Raw genomic sequence first — 19,780 nt, 5'->3', positions numbered from 1 at the left:
CGAAAATACACAAACAAAATGTGCCCCTTCAACCAATCGTGGAAGTAATAGACATCCCCAATTACCACTTAGCCAAGAAATTAGCGGCAACACTCAAGGAGTTGGTAGGTCATTCCCCCTCCTACATAAAAAAACACACAACACTTTATAAACAAAATTAAAAACATAACACTTGACAAAGACAACTTATTAGTCAGTTTCGACGTTTCTGCCCTTTTCACTAATGTCCCCATCAATGACACAATTCTCCTACTACAGAACAAATTTCCGCCCGACATTACGGCCCTCTTTGCCCACATACTACAGTCCAGTTACTTTGTGTGGCAAAACAATTTTACCTACAGAAAGAAGGTACAGCCATGGGCTCACCACTATCCCCCCTCCCCAATCGCTAACTTCTACATGGAAACCTTTGAGCAAAGGGCTCTTAATTCCGCCACGCTAAGACCGACCGTCTGGCTTAGATACGTTGACAACGTGTTCGCGATCTGGCCGCACGGGCAACAAACGCTAAACACATTCCTTAGCCACCTGAACAAGCAACACGAATGCATACAATTTATCATCGAAAATCAAAATTTGCTCCCATTCCTAGACACACTAGTCACATGTCTTCCTTCAGGCAGTCTATCCTTCACGGTCTACTGAAAACCGACACACACTGGCCACTGCATACATGCTAATTCATACCACCACCTATCACAAAAATATGGAGTCATTAACATCCTTAAAAACAGAGCTACAACAATTTGCTCTAACCAGCAAGCCCTGAAACAAGAACTAAAAATCATCAGTGACACATTCATAAATAATGGCTATAACAAAAATACTATTAATAAAATACTCCATAAAACAACAACAAAAACGAATCTAGATTAAGTAAAACCATAGCCATCCCATACATTAAAGGGTTATCAGAAAAAATCAACAGAATCCTGCAGCATTATAACCTCAATGCCACCTTTAAACCACCCACTAAACTTAAAACCATATTCAATTCCTCTAAGGATCCTCTCCTCCCATTAGCACATCCTGGAGTCTATTGCATCCGCTGCAACTGTAACTTACTGTACATTGGTGAAACAGGATGGACAATCCCTATACGCAAGAAAGAACACATTAAATATAACCATTATGGTGAAGCTGCCTCTCAGACCACGCACTCAACACCTTACACCAAATCAACTGGAAAAGCACCCGCTCTTTACACCACACAAAAACCCGGTATGAAAGGAAATTTAAGGAAGCCTGCGAAATCCTGATAAACCACCCAAATATCAACAACAAAGATGGCATGAAAATTCCAAGGATCTGGATGGCACACATTCAGCCTACCTAATATATAAGATCCAGCATAAGTCAGGACTCTAGCCAATCTTCAACTAGTATTAGAAACCATTCCATACCAACTGGCTGGAATGTACAGGTATAATCATGATGTTAATATATGTATATAGATAGATACCTGTTGTTGCACCCAATGTATTTCTACAACCAACAGATAACACTAACAATAGGACTCTAGCGTTGATGTTTTTTTTTTTTTTTCCACCAGAGGTCAGGCCAACAATTGTTGTAGCGGTTGGTCAGTATCTTTAACAAACCAGTTTGATTGTAGTGTAGCTTGTTTTCTGTGTATAGTTGTATGCTCCATAAGATGACTTTGACATAAAGGTCAAAACGTCAAATGTAGATTTTAGTTATATTAAACTAAAGTTTTTATTCAAACATGGTAGTTGTCTGCATGGTTTTCAAAAATGCATTACCATGCTGTGGCAAACTACCCTTTATCGACTCTTGTTTAATAAGAGCCGTGGCTGCTATTCTTGGCCTTTTTTTTTAGTTCTATTAAAGTAGAACTGAAGCATGAACTTGCATTCATCCCTGCTTCCATACTTTGAGAAATAGTTTCTTTCCCAATAAGTCTACATGCTGCATGTTTAAATTATGAATCACCAGAATGAACATTTTAGTATTATCTGAGATCTTATTAGTCAGCGGGTGAAAATCTTTGGACCAATTGTATTTAATTCAGTAGCTGGGATTGCTTAATAGTGAAAGCCAGATTACTGGGAGGAGTTTAGCTGACCAAATATATTCTGTATTGATTTAAAACAAATGTGATGATGCAGCATGATTAAATGTTGTGCTGACTGGCATGCTAGAAGTTAAGTAGTTGGCCACCATTTTTGTTAGGAAATGAAGGTTGACAGTGAAAACTCAATTACTGAAACACTGTCAAGCTGAACAGAATTGAAGATATTGTCAAAATAAGAAACATCAACAGAAAGGAAATGTCACTATCAAAGAAATGACAGAAATATGTCAACATAATTAGTAAATTATGTTGACTCTTATAAATGACTATAAGATGTTATATTTAGAAACATGAAAAAGGAACTAATTCTTACCAAACATGCAATCTTCACCTGGTGATGTCCATTGTTGGGTATCCACCACAAATGTGGTGGTTTAAATAGACCTAATAGTAATAATGGTATTATTATTATTATTATCTATCATACCTTGCTTTAAATGCATTCACAGCATCTAATAGTAGTCTATTCTATACTCTTACCACTTACTGAAAAGAATCTGAACTTCATACATTTCTTATCCATGTTGTTAACATGGATAAGAAATTTCCAAGAGTAACCCTAAGTTCTTCCTGCACCAGAGAGATCCCTTACTCACTTGTATGTGTAAGGCAAAGTATAAGGCTATTCATTTTGGGGTGAAAAGATTACCAGCTGTATACCACATTAGTGGAACTGTACTCTGGGAAATTGACAAAGCCAGAGACTTGGGAGTGTTAGTGGATAGGTAGTTAAAATTTAGGGGGTTTTGATTCAGCTGATTCAGCCACATAGCAAAAGTGGCTGAATCAGCTCATCAGATCACTTGGTTATTGAAGAATACTTTGAGTAGAGACAAGCAGGTTATTGTTCCTCTTTATCAAGCCTTGATAAGACCCCATCTTGACTACTGTACACAGATCTGGGTGTCAGGGTTTCTTGGTGATGAGGTCTATGCAATATATGCAGCTATATGGATTGAACCTTATGAGAACAGGTTGAAAATTTGTGGGTTACAGAAACTGGTTGATAGGCAGAAAAAAGAGGTGATATGATTGAGGCATACAAATTATTGAAGGGGTTTTTACAAGGTTAATTCAGAGGAAATTTTTCAGAACAGGTGTGTTGGTGGGAGAACCAGGAGGCCATCATAGAAACTGAGTGTGTGGTTAACAAGGGCTGTTAGAACTGTTTTTTTTTTTTTTTTTTTTTTTTTTTTTTTTTGCTTGGAGAGTAAATGAGTGGAATATGTTGCCAGAATCTGTTGTGGATGCCATGACTGTGAATGAGTTCAAAGCAATATTGTGCAAATGTTGGATGGTCCTTGCATGATGTTTAGGGCCTCCCTTGATGAGTCCAAGGACTCCTTGGAGTTGCCTGTAATAATAATAATATAAAAAAATAATAACAACATAGAATCTATATTACAGTTGCATTTTTTTTTTGAAACTAGTTATTTTTATGAGTCCTCCAGAAAATAAGGAACAGATGTGGAAATGCTATATTCATAATGATGAGGTCTGCTGTTTTGTAGATCTTGTGGGAGGAAGAACCATTAATTAAAAGTTTCCCAAATGTTAAGTTCAGTTCTGAGGGATGTTTGACAAGTGCATAGTTTTGGTTGCTGAGGTTTTGGTAATGATATATTGTTGTAAAGGGATGAAGGAATAGTATGATTGGTGAATTTATCTGCTGTTATGTATAGATTTCCTAAAAAGCTAGAAAGGGTTAGAGTCTCTGTTTCAGTTTTAAAAATAGGTCCTTAGATTTGCTAAATATTTCCAATGCATCCTGTAATCCCATCCTATTCCTAGCATTCTGATTAATTATAAGTTAGTTACCATAGTAACTTAGTTAAACACCTACCAATCTGAAAGAGATCCAGAAGTATTTGCTACAAGCAAAGAACTGACACAAATCAATCTATCTACTTAAATATCTGATAATCTTCTCCACTTTTCCAGTACCTTTGATATTTTCTTAACCAGTTCTTCTGGGTATTCTGTAGAGTTACTTTGTCTACCAGTAATAACTTGGATCATAATCTTGTGCAAGTTTCATCTTACAAAGAAACGACCTTCTTTGTTCATTGGCACTACAAGAGTACTAAGTGGGATGATTTTGGAACTCGTGTTCCTCTTTTCATATGAAGGCTTTCATACCCCCCCCCCCCCCATTCCATCCAAAATTCCCACCCACTTTCCAAGTCATTGTCTAACCATATATACCAAGGCTTACATTTCAGACAAATTATGGAGACTACAACCATGTTAGAAATAATTATTTTAATTTCCCAATGTTTCAACTTTCATATTAAGGTCATCATCTGGAGTACACACACACACATATATAGACAGACATACACACAGAGAACTATATTACATTTCACTCAGTATGCCAAAGAGACAGTGATTTTATCAACAGTTACTCTACTGGCCTGACTTCTAGTGAAAAAAAAAATAGTAATAATTAATAAATAAATAAATAATAAAATAACTACATCAAAGCTATATGCTATTTATGACAATTTCATATAGATAGTTTTATTACAGCAAAAGTGATGTCCTAATTTAACATGAGAGTTGTTATTAGAGTTAAGATCCTGGATTACCTATAGTCCTATTTATAATTGACTCTTAGAACAGAAAGGTTATGCAGGTAGAATATGTGCCTTCCATATTCCTGGGATTTTTAGACCATCATTATTGTTAAGATTAAGGTGGTTGATAAGAATTTTGCAGGCATCCTTAAATTTCCATTCATACCATGTTTTGGTGTGATATAAGCAACAGGTGCCTTTCCAGTCAATTCTCTGTAGAGTATTCAGAGCATGATCAGAAAGATGGCTTTAACATAGTTATTAAATTTAATTTGCGTTTATGATCCTTTTTTTCGGATAGGAATTGTGCATCCTGAATTTCTCCTATATAGGGCAAATTGCAGGTGCAATGATATGGTATACTCCAGAGTGCGCCAGTGGAGGAAGTGAATCCTTGGATGAGTTGAGTAAATTCTTTAATTTTGTAGGAGAAGGTTTAAAGGTGACTTTAAGGTTGTATTTCTTTAGTATTCTGTTTATTTTATCTGATATCCCTTTAATGTATGGAATGGTTCAGTTTTATTGTAGTCTAGTTTACTTTTGTTTTTAGGTGAGGTCTTGTAAAGAATTTTGTTAATAGTGTTTTGGCTGTAGCCATTTTTTATGAAGGTATTGCTGATAACTTTTAATTCATCTTGAAGTGTTTGTTCATTGGAGATAATCTTCAAAGCCCTGCTTTTTTAGTGTGTTAATGACACCTATTTTTTGTGGTGGTAGGAGTTTGTGTGTATATATTGACCAGTATGTGTAGGCTTCTGGTAATGAGTGAAGGAAAGACTGTTAGAAGGAAGATGTATGACAAGTGTATAGAAAAAGGAAGCATGTTCTGCCTTTGAATCTCAGATGTGAATTGTATGCATTTGTGTTATTTATTTAGGTGGCTGAGGAAAGTGTCTAATGTCTGGTGGCCATGGGACCAGATAGCAAAATCATCGTCAATGTATCTAAATCAGACTTTGGGCTTTAAAGGAGAGGAATTTAGAGCATGTTGCTCAAAAGCTTCCATATAAAAATTAACAGTTGGGGGGGGATAATGGTGAACCCATGGCTTGCCTTCTTTTTGTAAGTAAAAAGTGTTTTGCCACACCAAATATCCATAACGTAGTACGTGCAAAGAGTCTGTGATACTGGGTGGGAATTTGTCCTATTAAAAAATTGTCATTGATTGAGACATTTGTGAAGAGGGCAGAGAACTCTAAACTGACTAATAAATCACTTTTTTCCAGTGTGATGTCTTTGATTTTGTTTACAAAGGCTTAGAAAGTGTGCTGGGAATGTTGAAGGGAATAGAGATGATACAAGGTAATATGATATAGAACTTTGAAAGAGCAACAGTAGAAAACTACTGTTGGCTTTTTCAAAGTATAAATTTCCTGTCCAAATAGCAGTCATGTCTTCTGCTTGCTTACAAAAGTCATTTAATACAACTTCTGCTAAATGATGCTTCTACTTCATCCCTCTTTCTCTCAACCAGTTGATACCACTGTTATCTTCTCTTGCATATATGACAAGGCAAATCATCTACTACTATACCAGAGATGGTGCATCATGTGCCTCTTGTGTTTTTTCAGCAAACTGATAATAAATAACCTGATATTTCAGCAAACTAATATTAAATAACCTAGGCACCCCAAAAAAGTCTTCTGGTCCTGATAGTATCTCCCCAATTGTACTCCAGAATTAATACCCATTCTTGTGTTATCTGTACATTCTTTTATGCTCAGCTGGCCTTTATCCTAATACAGGGGATACGGGCATATCTAACATATTTCAATATTCCAAAAAAAGGGAGATAAAACTCTACTGTCAAACTACTAACTCATTTCCCTCACTTCAGTCCTCTTCAAAGTAATGGACGATGACAATCAACTTCTTTACTACCTAGAGGCATGTTAGTTAATAAGTAACAATCAGTATGGCTTTTTTTGCTCACAATCATTGGCAGATCTCTTAGCCTACATCACCCACCACTGGACTCATGACGTGAAAAGATTTGGAGAAATGTACTAATACTCTAGACATTTCCAGAGCACTTGACTGTGTCTGGCATAAAGTTTTTGTCAGGTCTGCCTTTCACCCCCCCCTTTGTAACTGAGTTGCCAGTTACAAGGGTAGCTACTGTAAAAATAGTCATAATTTATAATAATAATTATTATTATTATTTATTTTTTCGGGCGACTCCAGGAGTCCTTAGACTCATTGAGGGAGGCCCTAAACATCATGTCCAGAAAACTATACGACATTCTCACAGTATCTATCATACCTTGCCTTGAACTCGCTCACCGTCATAGCACCCACAACAGACTCTGGCAGCTTATTCCACTCATTCACCACTCTAAAAGTAAAGAACCCATTTCTAACACCCCTGCTAACCACACTCTTGCCCAGCTTCCATAGGTGTCCCCTAGTTCTCCCACCACCAGTTCTGATCTCAAAAATATCCTCTGAATTAATCCTATAGAAACCCTTTAGCAATTTGAATATCTCAATCATATCTCCCCTTTTCTGCCTATCAACTAGTTTCTGCAACCCACAAATCTTCAACCTGTTCCCATGGTTCATTCCATAGACCTGCTATCATCTTAGTCACTCGTCTCTGAATCCTCTCTACCTCCTCCCCCATCAAGAAGGAACCGAGATGACCAAATCTGGGCACAGTAGTCGAGATGAGGTCTTATCAAGGCTCGGTACAGAGGTACAATAACTTGCTTGTCTCTGCTTGTCAAGGTATTTTTCAACAACCAAGTGAGTTGATGAGCTGATTTAGCTACTTTTGTAATGTGCCCCCTAAACTTCATCTCTTCTCTTCATCAATCTCCTGGAGTACAGTTCCACCAATGTGGTATACTGCTGCTAATCTTTTCACCCCAAAATGTGTAACCTTACATTTTGTCACATTAAATTAACATCCATTCTCCTTAGCCCAGAACTCCAATCTATCTAAGTCGTCCTGCAAGATTTTGACATCTTGCAGGACATTCACTATCACCCTACCCAACTTTGCATCATCAGCGAACAAATGAACTGTTCCTCTTAGATCCTTCCCTATATCGTTAATGAACAGATTAAACAGCAGTGGTCCAAGAACAGAACCCTGTGGCACACCACTAGTCACAGGCTGTCTTTTGGACTCTACTCCTGAATAAACTACTCTTTGATATCTCTCCATCAACCACCCACCTATCCATCTCACCAACCCTATATCCATTCCCATATGTTGTAGTTTACGGATTAGAATTCCATGTGGTATCCTGTCAAACACCTTTGCCAGGTCCAGCAGTATCACTGTAAATCCATTACCCTTATCCAGTTCAGCTATCACCTTGTTATAAAACTTGAGCAAGTTACTGAGGCATGATCTACCCTTCACAAAGCCATACTGTCCCCTGTACAGTATCTCATTTTCATCAATCCATTTCTGTATTTCTCCCTTGACTACTTTCTCCAAGACCTTGACGACGACTCCTGATATGCTGATCGGTCAGTAATTTGCAACCGTAGTCTTGGATACTCCTTTATGCAGTGAAACTATTTTCCCCTCTTTCCACACCTTCGGGACTAAACCAGACCCGAGACTCAGATTAAACAACATGGTCAAGGGCACTGATAATTCTTTAGCCGCCTCACGCAAGACACGTGCCGGTATACCATCCAATCCCGCAGATGTATTCACATTAAAGTTCTGTAATAGACTATTCACCTCCACTTCATTCATCACAATTCCTGTATAAACTAATGGTTCCTTCATTTTTTTCAATGTCACCACCTGGATGATATACTTTTGCAAAGTGCTCGCTCAGTAACTCCACTATATCGACTGATTCAGTGACCTCCTTACCATCGTCATTCCTTAAAATCATTTTGCCGTGTACAGTTTTTTTCTTGCTTGCAGCATATTGAACAACTGTTTGGGATTCTCTTTAGCTTGTATAGCTAGTTTCCTTTCATAATCTGCTTTTGCTTTTTTTACCACACTCGTTACCCTTCTGGCCTGCACTTTATACAGTTCGTGTGCCTGCAGGTCACCGCTTTCTTTAAATTTCCTCCACAGTCGTTTCTTTTTTTTGCAGCTCAAGCTTAATGGTGTTATTCATCCATTTAACCCCTACTTGTTTTACTATTCGGACACTAGGTATACAATCAGCCATAACCTCCTGTAAATGCTCCTTGACCACTTCCCATGCTCTATCGATGTCCAGCCCTTGCAGTTGTACATGCCATGGCACTGATCCAAGCAATCTCCTAAGCTTGTCATACTTGCCAGTACGGTAATTCCACATATACCCTGTCTTAATCAAAAATTCCACACCTTTAGCCACCTCCCAGGTCAAGACCTTATGATCGCTCTCACCAATAAGTGGCAATATGGTCATATTCATTACAGTCAAATTCTGAGATGCTATTACCAGGTCAAGCACTCTCACACCCCTAGTATTTTCAATTACATGCTGTCTCAGATAGTTATCCCTTAATAATTGAATAAAATCCATTTCCTTCCTCACATGTGTCCTCTCCTCCTTCCAATCAATGTTACCATAGTTGAAATCCCCCATAATAATTACCTTCCTTCCACTCATTATGAATCTTTTTACAGTTGTTTCTGTATATTAGAATTTCTTTAGTTTTCATTTCTTAACTTGTATAAACAACACTTGTGATTGATATTTATGTTAAAATAAAATGCAAAGTTTGTGAGATTTAATGTGTTTACCAGCACGTTAACAGATATTTAATAATTGTAAAATTTTCAATGTTCTTTATTCTATTTCACAATAGTTAAGTGTTGATATCTGTCGTTCATCATAAAGACATTCTCTTTTTGTTAACAATGACAATTGTCAACCATTATCAATTTTTCACTTGCTGTTTAGAAGAAGTGTGCATGCTCACTGATTAGATTGATAGCTGACAGAGAGAACGTTCAATACCTGGGTAATGGAAGAAAACAAGAAAGAGAGAATGGAAGTATGAGGATGCAATTTATTTATTTATTTAGTTAGTTAGTTAAAATCACTAATGTCAAAAGATTTTAAATATAAATGACCACTCTCATTCACTTATAATCCTATTCACAGTTTATTTTCGAAAGTTTTTAAGAAAACTTGACAGAATATATTAACAGAGGATTCCGAAAAAAGAATCTTAGCAAGGTGAAGCCTTAGATTGGAAAAGTGAGACTGTCAGCAAGTGAATACTAAATAATAGAAGATATTAAGACATTTGAAAAAATTCAAAATGGAAAGTTTCATCTTCTGTCTCAAGGATGCCATTGATGTTAATTATTTTATCGGAACAGGCACTGTAATTAGCAAAATCTGAAACTGTAAAGAGGTTTTACTTTGATACAGTGTTTATAAAGTAGTAAAAGAAACTGTTCTTTCTCTAGTAATGAATTTGTGATTTATGTGGCATGTAATTATATTGCCTAGGGTAAGAATATTTATACTCGGTATAACAGTAAGGATGAATGGAAAAATATATGCTAAATAAGGAGATACTGCATAGTCCCAGGGAAGTTGATAAACTTTATATTTTGAGAAAAGGCCTGATAAAGAACTGGCTTTAACAAACATTTATTGTTTTTAGGAATTCATTGTGGAAAACAAATGTTCAGTCTGGTTGGTAGATTAAGTACATGTGAAGCAAACCATTAACACAATGACAGAGAGAGAGAGAGAGAGAATGAATTTATCATATAAAGATAAAGGAGATCTCTAATGCATAGTTTTAATTTAGAAGGCCTTGAATCCAGATAGTTTTTTAGTTCTTAAATTAATTTTATTTATGGCTTTATTTAGTTTCATTAAATATATCTTTTTTATTTGGTCTTGAGTTTCATTAATCATTTCTTGGATTCTAAAAATAATAGTTAAGTCATTGCACCAATCAGATTGAACTCTTGCATATTTACCTAACAGTTGGTGTTAAAAACAGTCTCTTTACAGAGAGAGAGAGAGAGAGAGATTAACAAACAACTAACATGATTAACATTATGAGCTTCTATGATGTCAAAGTAAATGTGCTTCGAGGCTCTGTTTTATAACCTACCCTCTTTGCTATAAATGACTACTCATAAAACAGAAATTTATTAGTCATTAAATTCAGTAAAATACACCTAGTTTTACACCTAAAATAGAACTGGTGGCTTCTTCAGGTTTTAACATCAAAAACCTTTAAATAGATGCATTACAAAATTAAACACTGAAAAAGTATTATAGGACAAATAATTCACTTCATGCTAACTAATAAACATAAAATTTCTCAGCATGTATTAGCTGCCTGAAGTTAATGATAAAAGATGATTGTTGGCAAAGTTAAAATCACTAATGTCAAAAGATTTTAAATATAAATGACCACTCTCATTCACTTATAATCCTATCCACAGTTTGGCTGATGACAGTACAATTTGGGATTCCTCCTGTTCATTTGACAAACCCTGCAGTGTCCAAACATCTTAGGCTTACAGATCTCCAACTAGTACCTTAAATACCGATCTCCATACTGCTCTCCATTAGGGTGAGGACAAGCTAGTCATCTTTATTATTATTAAAAATGCATTCTTGCCTTTCTCACAAAAGGCAAGGCAACTTTCTGGCCCTTATCATTAATATGCAAATCACCAGACAGAATCAGATCTCTCTTTCTCTTCTTCAACTGACATTTACTTCTAGATTTTGATTGCATAAACACATACATATGTAGATTTCTAGCTCCTGAAAAACTAGGCATCCTTTTCCATTTGAGATGCTATTTTTCAGCCATCCAGCTGAAAAGCAATGGAGTGGTATACACCAGACAGAATCAGAGAGAGAGAGAGAGAGAGATCTGATTCCTTTTGGTGATTTGTATATTAATGATAAGGACCAGAAAGTTACCTTGCTTTTTGTGAGAAAAGCAAGAATGCATTTTAATAACAATAAAGATGACTAGCCAAAACACTTGGCACTCGACTAAAATAGTGAACTAAAACCCAAACTGAAAATATTAAATCAAAACCAAAATTATTGTGAACGAAAAAATCCAAACCAAAATGAAAAACTTGATGAAAATTTGGCCTGTTCGGATTAATTTGTTCACTCTGTAACTTCATGACTGGGTTACTTGTATATAGAGGCTAATGACTTCACATCAATTGCCTTAGTATCCCATTCCTCTAGTCCTCATCCCTTGCTAACCACACTCTTATCCAACTTCCAGGAATGACCTCTTGTTCTGCTCCTTCTAGCTAAATGTTGAAAAATTTTCCTGCATCAATCCTATGAAATCCTTTAAGTAACTTAAATATTTCTATCATATTCCCCTTTATCACGTATCAACCAACTTTTGCAGTCCACAAACTCAATCTGTCCTCATAGGGAGCATTCCACAATCTACTCACCATCTTGGTCACTTGCTTCAGGATTCTCTCCACTACTTCCTCTTCCCCAAGAAATCCAGGTGACTAGACTTGTGCACTATAATCCAGATGTGGTCATTTCAAGGATTTATAAAGATAAATAATAATTCCCTTATCTCTGTTTGTTAGTATGTTCTTCAATAACCAAGTAATCCTGTGAGCTACCCTGGCATCATCAAAATCCTGTAATACAATTCCATCAATTTGGTACACAGTTTGTAATCTTGTATCCCAAAATGCATAAATTTAAACTTTTCCACATTAAATCAACATCCATTATGTTTTGCTCATACTGTTAATGAAAAAACAAACTCTTTCATATTTTCTTTCTCCTATTGAGCTAATTTCTTCTCTTTATCTAATTTTGTCTTCCTTACCATGCTTGTCACCTTTCTTGACTCCTCGTACTGTTCGTTAGTTAGCTGGTCAATTTTCTTCACAATTTTTTTTTTTTTTTTTTTTTGTACTTCACGATACTACTTACTTATGTAACTCCTACCTAATTTACTCTTCTGGCCTTGAATATACATTGTGATATTTCTTCCTCCAGATATCCCTTGACTATCCTGCATATACTCTTACATTTCTTTGCATGTCACTGCTTCAAGCTGACTCCTAAATGTATCATAATCAATTGCCTTATAGTTCCACATATACTGCTCAGTTGGAAGCAGTGTAGCCACTTTAGTTATGGACAGGTCTTCTGATCCTATAACAAGATCCAACACTTCTGTACTCCAAGTCTCTTCTGTCACAATCTGCTTTAAGTAGTTATCTCTTAATAAGTGTATAAACTCCATTTCCTCCTTGCCACATAATCTTTCCTCCTTCCAATCTATGTCTCCAAAGTTGAAGTCCCCATAATTAATTACTCGATTTGCACTCATCGTGCCAATCCGCTCATTTTCTACATAATCACAGGCAACCTCCCCCCCCCCCATCCTCTAGTAGCAACCAATTTTATATTTTGTCTTATTGGCTTCATCTTGCAACAGATTGACTCAAAACGTACTGCCGTCTGCCCAACTGATTGCTAATCTTGTATGATACAATTCATCTGCTATCATCAGCAGCTGGAAATAGTTGGTGAGTTACTACATATCATATCACAAGCACTGGATAAATATTGAACTCTGCCAAAACAAATTACATGATATGAATATATATATATATATATATATATAAAAAAGGTAAGGAAGTCAAATGTCAACTTTTAATTTTATCTACATTTTAAAAATTTTTAAATGGTGGTTTAAAATTTTTGTAAACACTGTTAGTCTTAACTTCAGTATTTTATATGAAAATTTGGTACATGGTTAAGCATTATTGACGAATGCATACCTGTATAACATCAGTTAATTTTGTAATTGACTTGATAGTAATTTTTGTAATTGACATGATAGAAGACAACTTGTCTTCTATCATGCATTCGCAATTTTAATACCAGAGTAAATGTAAATTAATGTAAATTTTTAATGTATTATAAAAACATCTCCAGAAATTTTAAAACTTTATATATATTAACTCAAACATTTAAAATTATTGTTCATTTAATTAATAAAGGTAAACATTGTTCATTTAGGAATCAAAACAAAAGCCATGAGGAAAGGAGATGATCTGATTATCAATGGAGGTAAAATGTGGATCACAAATGGTATAAAAGCTGATTGGATGTGTCTCTTAGCTAATACCCGTGAGGAAGCACCTCATAAGTCCAAATCATTGATTTGTGTTCCCTTGGATTTGCCAGGTAAATGAGTGATAATTAGATATTAAAGCATTTATTTGCTACAAAATTAAAATGCTGTTAAACACTGACATGGCTAACACAGAAAATACATAATTTAGCGAAAAACTCCAACATATTTCATCTAATGGACATCTTCAGGGTGAGAGAATAAGTTAACTACATTCAAAACATGAATCACAAGATATGAGTTATGTAGCATCTGCTTACTAGTTCATGTCTCAGTCACATCTGAGGTAAGGAGAATGCATTATTCACTATTAAAGTTCAAAAAAAAAGTTTTTGTAGCTAAAAATGAAATAACTTAATCAACATTTAAAAAACAATTATGAGCAATTAATGGCAATCACTTCTTACAATCTGTTCCACTTCCATTCTGCTCATGTGGGATGTCGAAAAGAACATATATGGAAGTGATCATTATCCTGTTCTTTGCACAATATCTTCACAGGAACTACTTTCTCCTCCACAGATGCCCATATGGAAGATGGACCAGGCTGATTGGAACACATTTCCATCTTGCAAAATTTAATGCCGATACAGTCAATCAAATGCCTATCAATAAAGCAGTGAAGTATGTAACTGACTGCATTGTTCAGGCAGCAGCAGCCCCCATTCCAAAAACATTATCTCAGTTTTCACTCTGTCCAAAACCTTGGTAGAATCCAGAATGCCAGGCAGCCAAAAATATCAAACACAGTTGATATTTTTGGGGTATCGTAAAATACCCCACCACATCAAACATAATATGAGGAGATTCTGAAAAGTAAGGTAACACATTTTTTTTCTTCTTAATAATAGTGAAAAGGAATGAGATAAAAAAAAAATAGTGGACAGATAGACCCATTAATAACATTCAAAAATACCATCATTGCACTACTGTTGCTTCACAGCTAATTCCAGTTGCAAGATAGTGGCTGCCATGCGAGTGTGATCCAAAGCAGATATTCATGAAGTTATTCATTTTCTGTAAGCTAAAAAGGGACTTTACTAAGTGACATTTACTGTAAACTGGTTATTGTGCTTGTGTGGCAAAAAGGTGATGTCAAAGAAGCAGGTGTGTTTTTGATGCAATAAATTTAAAGTGGGGGTTCTTAAGGGTCAAAGCTGTATAACTGAGAGGAGACCTCCACATAGCCTTTAAAGGAATGCAGAGAACTGACCAAGGCTTCTGACCTAATGTCCAATCCTCACCCTCTTGTGGTGCACCCTGTTGGGTATCCACCTGGATACTGAACGAACGAGGATGGGCTGGCAATTTGGGATTTAGCCAACCAAATTGTATTCCTATTGGTTAAACCAAAATACAAAAGGATTGTACAACATGACAAAATTTCATGCCGGCTGGGACGTCGCCCGGTTAAACAAGGCCCCCCCCCCCCCCCCGTTGTTTTCGCCAGGGTCCCAGGGCAAACAGCGAAAAGTCAGCTACTGGAACAAATCTGAAAACACACCCCAACTCAATATCACCAGAGTTAAAGATCAGTACTATCAACATAAGAAGCCTGAATGGCAAAGAAATGGAGCTAGCAGAGGAATTAGATAAGTACCAGATCGACATAATAGGGGTGACTGAAACAAAAAAAGACAAAAACTGGTGAGATCTTTCTGAGCAATAAATTGAAAATGCTATATTCAGGCAATGACAATCAAGGAAAAGAAGGAGTAGCCATAGTATTCAACACAAAATACGAGGCTAATCTTCTTGAATGGCAGGCAGTGTCAAGTAGAGTGATTTGGGCAAATATCAGAATGGGGAACTGGACAATGAGACTTATTTGTGCCTGTGGTCCCACAGAAGGCTCTACTAAGGTAGAAGTGGAGGAGTTTTTTGAAGCTCTAGAGAAAGCTACTGACACAATGAAAAAGGAAAAGTTGGTCCTTGTCAGTTGACATTTTCAATGATTCTTCACAGCACAGTTGACATTTTCAATGATTCTTGTTGGTCCTTGTTGGGGATCTAAATAGCAGAGTAGGAAATGATTGTGAGACATACAAAAATATTTTGGGAAAATTTGGAGAAAAAAGCATAGCTAATAATAATGGCAAATACCTGTTGGATTTCTGCCCAGGAATCCAACAGGTATGGACTGGTTATTACTAACCATGTTCCAACATAAAAATGTGCACAAATTCACATGGAGAGAAGAGGCAAGGAATAAGAAAAGTCTCATTGACTATGTTATTGTTGATAGTGATGTTTTCTCCCTGGTGCAGGACACCAGAGTGTACACAGGATTTGAAATTGGAAGTGATCACTATTTAGTCTTGAGCAGGATAAAATTGAATTTCACATTGAAAAGAATGACATGTAAGAAAGTTTTAAAGCGAATAAAAGTTGAGCAGCTCTCAGATGTGAACTGTAGACTAAAATACACAAAGATTATTGAAGGAAAAATGAAACAGTTTGAGAACAGAAACCAAACCTTGGAGATTCAGTGGCAAGTCTTGAAGAAAACTCTGATTCAGCCAGAGAGGCATGTGGTGAGGTTGACTGCAAGGATAGAAAATTCAGAACTCCATGGTGGACACAGGAAGTTAAAGTGGCAGTAAAGAAAAAGAAGAAAGCATATCAAAAGTTCCTGGCAAATAAGTCAGCTTGTGCTCTTAGAGAATACAGAGACAAATGTAAGAAAGCTAAACAATGTGTGAAACCAGCTAAACAAAAGTCATGGGAGGATTTTGGCAAGAACATAGAAAATAAATATCAAGAAGGTGGCAAAATATTCTGGAGGTTGTTGAAGAAGCTTAGGAATGGAGGAAAGAGTGCTGTAAAAGGAGTTAGAGATGATAAAGGTGACATGAAAATGGGAGAAAAAGATATCCTTGAAGTATGGAGTAATTACTTTGAAAATTTGCTAAATGAAACAAGCAGTGATGACAGCACAGTGATAAAAAAACAGTGACCAGGCATGCAGTCAGGAATACATATCCATACTTGAAGTAGAAAAAGCCATCAAAGGCTTGAAATGTGGAAAGGCAGCAGGAGTAGATGATATTCGACCAGAAATGCTGAAGAATGGTGGTATAAAAGTCTTACAGTGGCTGCGCTGCATAGTTCAGAATGCCTGGACAGAGGGACGAATTCCCAATTTTGAAAGAAAAGCTTGGTGAAGAACAAGCTGGATTCAGGTCAAATAGAGGCTGTCAGGATCAGATCTTCACTTTACGACAAATAGTGGGGAGATCATGGGAGGAATATAACAAAGATCTGTATTTAAGTTTTGTCGATTTGAAAAAGGCATATGACAGGGTGCCAAGAGAGAAGCTATTCAGTATGCTACAGTTATATGGTGTCAATGGGGCATTATATCAAGCAATACTTAGTCTTTATTTGAGTTGTAAGTCAGCAGTTAGAATTGAAGGAAGTACAGGAAGATGGTTTAATGTTAAATCTGGTGTGAGACAAGGATGCACATTATCCCCTCTGTTATTCATTATCTATATGGATCACATTATAAAGGAAAGTGGTATTAAACATGATATCAAAATTGGAGTATGTTAATGTCAGCTGTTTGCTTTATGCGTATGATGTTATACTTCTAAATAAATCTGCTACAAGTTTGCAAGATTCTCTGACTAAAATGAATAACTGTTGTAATAGATATGGTACGAAGGTCAGCAATAAAAAGACAAAGACAATGAAAATAGGCAGAATCGTTGAAAATGTCAACTGTGTTGTGAATGGAGAACCTGTGGAACAAGTAAAACATTTCAGCTACTTAGGTACGATTTTTACTGAAGATGGTAAATTAAATATGGAAATAGCCAACAGAATAAACAAAGCTGGTATGATGGGAAGTCATTTGAATAAATTCATATGGAATAAGAGAGAAATTAGTCGGAACACTAAATTAGCTGTATACAAGACGGTGTTCAAACCAGCTTTAACTTATGGATCTGAGAGCTGGGTCAGAAGTAAAACACTTGACCAAAGACTAGAGACCGCAGATATGACAGTCCTGAGAAAGATTATAAGCATGTACAGATGGCATCAATGGCAGTATCATATTAAAAACGAGAATATTAGGAAAGAACTTGACATTGTCAGCATACAGTGTTAGCAGAGCTAATCTCAGGTGGTATGGTCACTTAAACAGAATTGGCGAAGAAAGATTAGCAAAACAAGTGTTCTCTGCCAGGTTGCCAGCAAAACAACCCAGAGGAAGACCAAGACATAAGTGGATTGATACGGTAGAAAGTGCCTTAGACGATAGAAATATAAGATCTGATAATGTTGGAGTCTTGACAAGTAACAGACTGATTTGGAGGAAAATTGTAGATAGGAAGTTAGTAATGATGTAATTATTTTCATGTAGTACTATCATATCCTGTACACCCTTGAGGTTACATGGCAGGAATTTGATGATGATTCAACATCAGAGTTGTATTCAAACCGGTCAAGACTGTCTGTCACATTTTAAGAGTGCCAAAGAGATTAATGGAAAATCTGTCTAAACTATATAGGACAGACATCGAGAAGCCTCAAAATCCATAAAAAAAGAACATATAGGAGATGTTAATAACAACATAACAGACAACTGAGGTCTAGCCTATCATTTTGCAATTACTAACCATACCACTGATTGGGATAGCAGCTCCATGCCTTACCTAGAAGAAGATTTCTGTTGCAGAAACTTCAAAGAAGCCATTGTAGTCCTCCGTTCTGGAGAAAATCTTAACAGAAACCAGGGAATGATAATAGCTGACATATGGAAACCTTAATAAGATCACTCAGTCTGCCAGAATTTAATTTCGCTCAAAACTACAGAACGTGCTCTCATAACAGTGACTAGCACAACATGCTCCTTGTGTGTAATGTTACGTGTTCTGTTTTAATGTTTAATTTATACGATAGTGTTACTCCATTTTCTCTGTACTAGCCACTTTGAGTTTTTTCCCTCTTACCGTTATAAACCTTGAAGAAGTCCTGTCAGCATAACTTGTTGGTATTAAATGTTTATAAATCATGGTCAATTAAGGATCAATATATATTACAATTTAATTATATGTTTGAATGACCAAATATAATCTAAACAAGGTGAGTGATTATTGGAAGTCCTGTAGTTAACTAGCATCAATATAGATGATCTGTGTAGAAAAAATATTGACAGTGCATGGAAATTCATAAGGCAGTATCTGACACAAGTGAGCAAATAGAGTAAGAGTGAAATAGATAGATTAACAGTGAAATCAAGCAAGCTGTGTTGGAAAATAAAATGTTATGTAGGAGGTACAAGATAGTGTTGGCAATCAGATCCACAAAGAGTAAAGTGCAGGCTTGGAAGGTGAGGAACATGGTAAAGAAAGAAAAGGTGCAGTATAAAAGGAGATTGGCTGGTCAGACCAAGGTTAATTCAATGGAATTCTCCCTGTCAAGCAAGAAGAAGAATTATGACAGGTTAACACTCATGGATAGTCATGGCATCAGAGTGACCGTTGCAAAGGATATAGTGGAATTATTGAATGAGCACTTTATCGGTGTATAGCATACTGGTGTAAATACTGTAATGCCATGCAATAAGTAGAAGGGAGGCAAGTATTATGAGAATTGGAAGTGAAAGAATCAGAGGTGTATCAGGTGTTGATTGGGTTAGATGTTAATAAGGCTGTGGAAGTGGTTGGCATATCACCATGTATTTTTAAGGAATGTGCACAATAGTTAGCTATGCCCTTGACCTGTTTATTTAATCGAAGGCTTACAATGGGTAAGGTTTCTAAGGAATGGAAAGAAGACAAAATAGTACTATTCCACAAGCATGGTTTTAGGACAGAAATTCTTAACCAGGTTCTTCATGTTGGAGAGATTGGTTAGGAATAAAATACAAGATTGGGTCAATAGAAGCTAAGCTGGTATAGTGGATAGTCAGCTGAAATAAATTTATATGGAATAAAAGAGAAATTAGTCAAAACACCAAATTAGCAGTATACAAGATGGTGTTCAAATCAGTTTTAAATTATGC

General features: G+C 36.2%; 1 protein-coding gene across 1 annotated transcript in view; it reads left to right on the top strand.

Annotated features, from left to right (window-relative positions):
• Positions 1-19,780, top strand: part of LOC150100162 (putative acyl-CoA dehydrogenase 6) — a 90,096-nt gene that overhangs the window by 34,412 nt on the left and 35,904 nt on the right. The window contains exon 5 of the mRNA XM_090402280.1: positions 13,653-13,820. Coding sequence (XP_090258406.1) covers positions 13,653-13,820 — 168 coding nt within the window. The remainder of the gene's footprint in view (positions 1-13,652; positions 13,821-19,780) is intronic.

Source organism: Typopeltis vanoorti, chromosome 13, assembly GCF_054136105.1.
Source record: "Typopeltis vanoorti isolate ZY-2024b chromosome 13, IOZ_Tvanoo_1.0, whole genome shotgun sequence".
In the NCBI taxonomy this organism is placed as follows: domain Eukaryota; kingdom Metazoa; phylum Arthropoda; class Arachnida; order Uropygi; family Thelyphonidae; genus Typopeltis; species Typopeltis vanoorti.
This window is presented reverse-complemented; position numbering and strand designations above follow the sequence as displayed.